We start from the raw sequence: 6,609 nt of genomic DNA, 5'->3' as shown, positions 1-6,609 counted from the left end.
TAAATATATATATACACCTTGACACTGGTTACTAATATATTATCTTGAACTAAAAGAATGAATCTCTACAACAAACAATTAACGTACGTACTAACAAATAAAACTACTACCAAGTTTATTTCAACTTTTATCATTTTTGGCTACTCCCGAACTAAATCTACTTTAGATCTCAGTGTTTAGATTTTGTTGTTTTTAAATATATATATACACCTTGACACTGGTTACTAATATATTATCTTGAACTAAAAGAATGAATCTCTACAACAAACAATTAACGTACGTACTAACAAATAAAACTACTACCAAGTTTATTTCAACTTTTATCATTTTTGGCTACTCCCGAAATACCCCCACTTTAGATCTCAGTGTTTAGATTTTGTTGTTTTTAAATATATATATACACCTTGACACTGGTTACTAATATATTATTTTGAACTAAAAGAATGAATTTCTACAACAAACAATTAACGTACGTACTAACAAATAAAACTACTACCAAGTTTATTTCAACTTTTATCATTTTTGGCTACCCCAAAATATGATATACACTTTATTTTACATTCATTTTTCTGGTCACTATATTCAATAAAATAATTTTTTCTGGGATAAGTTTTCCATTGATATGTTGATTTTAAATCTCATTAATTTCTTGTTTATGTCTAAAATGTTTAGCAGTGGAAATATTTAGTCAACAGTTTATTTTACATTCATTTTTCTGGTCACTATATTCAATAAAATAATTTTTTCTGGGATAAGTTTTCCATTGATATGTTGATTTTAAATCTCATTAATTTCTTGTTTATGTCTAAAATGTTTAGCAGTGGAAATATTTAGTCAACAGTGACGATTTACGGACATCACTTTTTTTTTATAGTTATTGAATGTGTAAAAGTATGGTAAACAGCCAACATGAAATTAACTGAACGAATTATCATAATCACTACTTGTTTGACTATCTCTATATATACTGATGTAATGAAAATATTTATTTTTAGTTTAAAGGTTACTCGATGAATTTACTTAGATGTTACACGTATAACAACTTAAAATGCATAAGCAATTTGTTAAAGCTAACACACTGGTAAAATACACAACAACTAGAAAGACCTTTCTCTAAACGAAACAACGTTGTTACATGTACTGATTGGGAAAATGCCCATATGTTATTTTGAAACAAGAGATCTTTGATATATAATTTCGAGGCTTTCGCCAGCTTTCAAACTAAACTCTAAAGCTTCAATAGAACAAATACGATAGAGCAAAAAAATGGTCGTGAAAATCAACACAAAAACTAACTTCCGTTAAATTCCTCAAACTAGGCAATAACGTATAAAACATTCCATATTTCTCCTACTGTTATTTGTATCAGTGCTCATGCGATCGATATAAGGACTGAAAGAGAAACAGCGTGTAATCATCCAAGTCAGTGTGATGCGTATCTTTTAAAAAAAGGAGAAAACGGAAAGCTCATTTCATTTATTATTATTAGTTAACCTTTTAGTATACGACTATAGTCAAGTTTACAACTGGAAAAAGATTTACTGTAATGTACTTGTCTTACCTTGAAAAAACAACGACAAACTCAACATATTGGCGTAAGATGACAGTTTTCCTGCAACATACGGGAGCAACACCAGAGTTCGTTCGATACTCTCTCGTGGGTGGAAAGTGCATCTACTAAACGTTCCACTCTCGAAACAAGAGCACAGCTATAGTCTTGGTAGCAGACTATAGGCGTCAAATATAGTTTGTAGAACGCACAGGGAATGTTATAATATTTCTATTTAGTTAATACAAAAAGTAAATTTTACATTAAAAATACACTATTAAAACGTTTATATTTCCGGATCCACACAGCATTTATTGTTTTATTCATGTTGATTTATTGTTTTGGATATTTGCGCAAAGCGACATCAGCGTTCACTCATTTTGAGCTAATAGACAAAGTGGAGAAGACGATTTTGTGGCAACGGAGTGCAAACCTTGGAGCCTCGAATTCACAGTCTAGCACGCTAACCACTAGCCTTGCCCTGCCCCAGTTTTGTTCAAAACCTTATATTAAAGTTTAAATAATTAATATGAGTATCAAAATATTGTTTATTTTAATCAGAATAAGGTTGTACAAAGTTCTTAAATCTTTAAAATAGCTCAACTTTAAGGTATTGAATAATATTTAATTTTGTTTTATGTGTCTCTCTTATTAACTCTTCACGTTTAAACTTTATACTTGATAAGCATTCTTCCCTATTTTGACTGCACTAAAATTGATAATTATTGTAGACATGGAGTCACGATAGGAGTTTGTAGGTTGAGAAAATAATGCAGACATTATTTGCAGCCTTGTTTGTTTACTTTTTTGTACAGTCCTTAGTTGTAGCCTTGAAAATATAATTCTTTCATTTTGATTCAACTTGTTTTTATACTTTTTTGGCGGTCCCTATTCCCCTTTTTAAATTAACAATTTTAACTAATCTTGTTTCTTAAGTTTTTCATGTTCATTTATGGATAATAATTGCTAAGCTACAATTGAATGTTACATGTTTTTCAACAGTTTACTGCTGCAGTGGCTTTTGTTTATCACCCAACCACCGCACTGAACTTTTTCAAAATAAATAAATTTACAACAAATAATAAACACATGTACTGATATGCAACTACAACAAACAAGATGGAAAGTTGTTCTCAAAGGACTCTCTTGAAGGCAAAGATTGTATCATCTCAAGTTTAATGACTAGCTTCCATCAGTGTCACAGTGTGATGTAATAAAAGACGAGCAGCAACAAAGCAGCCTCATCAGAATGGAATAACGTTTCTTCTAAGATAATACATCACAGATTAATGCAATGTAAACAGACTCAATAACATGCTTACCTTGTTAGGTCTATATGACACATATGTATGTTCTTCAACAGCCTGCTGTGCACAAGTGTTTGCTAGAATACGACAACCCAATTAATGTATGCAAAATAGACAACAGCGACACACTTAGCGTAAATCGCCAATTATCGACAACATTTACTACTGCTACCTTAACACCAATTATCTAAAAATAGCAATAGCTATATGAAATAGTGCTATATGCAGTGGTTATAAATACTGAATACGCAGTCACGATTTCAGCTAAGTATAAGAAACAGTACAAAGAATCACCACCGTTGTCTGAGTAGGAAAATCTATTATGGTAATCGTCCACTGTTAAAAAGTTGCTGAAATATAGTCGCAGAAATCCAAGAAGAGACAGCCAATTTGAGTAACGACGAACAATAGCGACTCGAGTAATGATATGCAACAGCAAAATCGGGAACATTTCACGTGGCAGTTTCCAATTAATGCGCTAGAAAATGTGCGAGTTGTAGTTTCTAACTAACGCGCACACCAGGAAAACACCGGCTTTTTTTTATAGCGGAAAGTGAAGGATTTTGGATATTTCGCAGCACGACAAAATTAAGGAGGTCGAATTAAGTTTAAAACTATTCTCTCAGTTTTTGCAAAGTTCTTGTGTAATCCTATACTACAGTGGATATCAATAATTTTATGGTAGAGTCATAATAAGGGTTTGTAGCTTGAGAATACTGTCAGCAGTAGATCTCCAGCCTTGTTTGCTTACTTTTCTTGTGATCCCACAGAAATGGACAAATATATGCCTAGAGTAAGACACAACCACCTCTAAGCGCGTATAAAAGTTTACCACTAGAAAAGTAGCCTCTTCAAACAAAATATATATATACGTCTAAAGCATCGCTTTAAATAGAGCTTCGTGTCTTTTAAAGTAATAATTTACTGAGCCAGGTGACTTAGTGCCTGAGGTTTCGTGTAAACATGCGTTTAATTAACAAGCATCGAGAACAAAAGCAGCCGCTCAGAACAACATCGTATTTATTATGTACAGTGTATTTATAACTACGTAAATCAACTGTCAATTGAAAATAATCAACTTTTAAATAGTTCATGGACATTCGCAGCGTTCCATATAGTATATCTGTTTAGTTTTTGGTGCAAAATACTCAGCCGATTTTGCTGTGAAACAATAATATTGATAATAATATTATGGGCAAAGTTTGATTTTGTCTATAATCGTGAAATCGCTTATTTTATTTATCATCATTGTTTGGGTGGCCTTAACTATTGAGCCATTGAGGGGCGAGTTAATTAAATATAATATTTTAAGTTTCATAATTTTTTCCTTTCTGGTTTTTAGGTTAAACACAATTAATTTTAAATACACTATATGTTATAGTTCAATGATCCTGCCCACTGTATTTAGTTTTAATAGATGATATCACACAAATAACATTCCAATTTCCACTGATATCTACCATATTTAGTTTTGCTAAAATGTAAATAATTTTTATGTATCTAATATATTGATTTTTACTGAATCATAACATACAACTAATGTCTATGTTTTCCATTAATATCGTTAAAGTGCGGAATAATTTATTAAAACGGCACCTGATTTGTTGGATAACTTTACGTTTCTGTGGTTGGTAATACCTCGCCATCTTCAGGAGAAGTCACGAGTTAACATTACATAAGTATCGCAATGGTCCCAAGTCGAGGATGAGAAAGGAGGAGGGCTGTAGCAACTCCGCCCCGTAAAAACCAACCTGCTAAAAAATTACTGCAACAACAACTTCCGTCGGCGAGGTGTTGTTGGGGCCCTATGCTCCAGTGGGAGTCTACAGGGATTATTATTATTTAAGTATCGCAATAAATTAAAAGTGTCTCAGTTTACAAAATTAAATGGAAATAATAATTCTAATAGGCACGGCATGGCCAGGTGGTTAGGGAGCTCGACTTGCAATCTGTGGGTCGTGGGTTCGAATCCCCGTCACACTGAACATGCTCGCCCTTTCAGCCGTGGGGCGTTATAATGTGACTGTCAATCCCACTATTTGTTGGTAAAAGAGTAGCCCAAGAATTGGCGGTGGGTGGTGATGACTAGCTGCTTTCCCTCTAGTCTTACACTGCTAAATTAGGGACGGCTAGCCCTCGTGTAGCTTTGCGCGAAATTCAAAATACAAACAATAATTCTAATAAGATGATGATATGTTTGTCGTTTGTTCAGTCTGTTTCTATACAAAAGGAACTATTCTTTAGAAAAGGTGAAGACTGTAAAGTAACTTTTTCTTCTCGTTTTAAATTAAGTACTTTGTCTGTGGATTGAAAATTTAGTAAAACAGGAATATAAATGTAGTTTTTATAATATTTCGTGTAATTATGTCATAGTTCATATTGGATAGATATGTAGTAATGTAAATTAAAATACCATAAAACTCCAACACATAGAAACAACAAAGTAACGAATTTGTCTAAGTTAAACATGCGGGAAACTCGGTCCACTTATTTATGTGGAAAATTTTTAAATTGTAGATCAAGTTGACAATAAGGATGAATTACAATATTAGAGAGACATTAGAAATTGTAAAAAATAAAAATATTATGAATAAAGACACTAGGCCAGGTTTTAAGGAAACTTAATCTTTTAGTGGCGCCACATGTAGTGGAGTTTTGTGTGATAATCTATGCTGTGTTTTAATCTACTTATGTACATCTCAATGGAAGTGTACAAGCTTCTCTTGTAGTGTCAGCTAGAGGCTTCTTCTACTTCAACACTTAGAGTTGCCCAACGAGTCCTGTGCCGTTTTAGTAAATAATTGTGCTATTTTATCATTCATGAGTTTTAAATAACGTGCATATTTTCCACTGATAACGTCTAGGTGTCAATCTAGCCAGCTTATAAAATCAAATTGTTGTCTAAAGCACATTCTAGAAAAATCAAATCATTTAAATTGTTTGTAATTATGCACAAAGCTACACAAAGGGCTATCTGTGCTCTGCCCACCACGGGTATCGAAACCCGGTTTCTAGTGTTGCAAGTCCGCAGACACACCGCTGTGCCATTGGGGGGCGTCATTTAAATGAAAGCCAAAAAGATATCGGTTCTTAGTACACTTTATACGTGTATGGTTAGCTCTTAATGTTGAATAATTAATACATATTTTTACTTTATCATACATTTTTAGCAATAATTAAAAAATATGAAGAACTTTATCATTCGATATTTTTCACGTTTCACAGGTCCTCATCTATGATTGCGATTGAATTTGTAGCTGTGCATTTATAATCATTCATTTTAAGTCTTTACAAATAATTTGTTTGTTTGTTGTTATGCATAAAGCTACACAATGGTATCGAAACTTGATCATTTGTGTTATAAATCCTCAGACTTACCGGTGAGTCTTTGACGATGAACGTTTTTTAAAATTTTCCATAATATGATGTACTAACAGGTTGGTTTTTTAATTAACAGGTTTTTACACAAACCTTTGAATAATAATATTTCCCAGTTCCTAGGATACACTGCCATCTATTGGATATTTTATCGTAGTTGTAGGCAGTTTCTGCAACTATTTTTATTTGTAAATATGAGACATCAGTAAGATCACCGTATTGCGTTTGTTCATGTAATTCATGCCCATTTTTATGGCCTCGGGACGTGCTTTTCATACGTTTTGTGGTAGCATCTTATGCAGTACACACTGAAGTGATAAGCATAAGAATAACGATAGGTTGAAATCGTTAAGTGACTTGTGTAATGACTTCAGA

The 6,609-nt window shown here is 32.8% G+C and overlaps 1 protein-coding gene across 1 annotated transcript in view; it reads right to left on the bottom strand.

Annotated features, from left to right (window-relative positions):
• Window positions 1-1,682, bottom strand: part of LOC106465229 (lysosome-associated membrane glycoprotein 5-like) — a 23,755-nt gene extending 22,073 nt beyond the window's left edge. Inside the window, exon 1 of the mRNA XM_013925437.2 lies at window positions 1,562-1,682. Coding sequence (XP_013780891.1) covers window positions 1,562-1,589 — 28 coding nt within the window. The 5' untranslated portion in view covers window positions 1,590-1,682. The remainder of the gene's footprint in view (window positions 1-1,561) is intronic.
• Window positions 1,683-6,609: the final 4,927 nt, after the last annotated feature.

The sequence above is a fragment of the Limulus polyphemus genome, unplaced genomic scaffold, assembly GCF_000517525.1.
Source record: "Limulus polyphemus unplaced genomic scaffold, Limulus_polyphemus-2.1.2 Scaffold66, whole genome shotgun sequence".
Lineage (NCBI taxonomy): Eukaryota > Metazoa > Arthropoda > Merostomata > Xiphosura > Limulidae > Limulus > Limulus polyphemus.
Note: the sequence above shows the minus strand (reverse complement) of the source record. Positions and strands in the feature narration are given on the sequence as shown.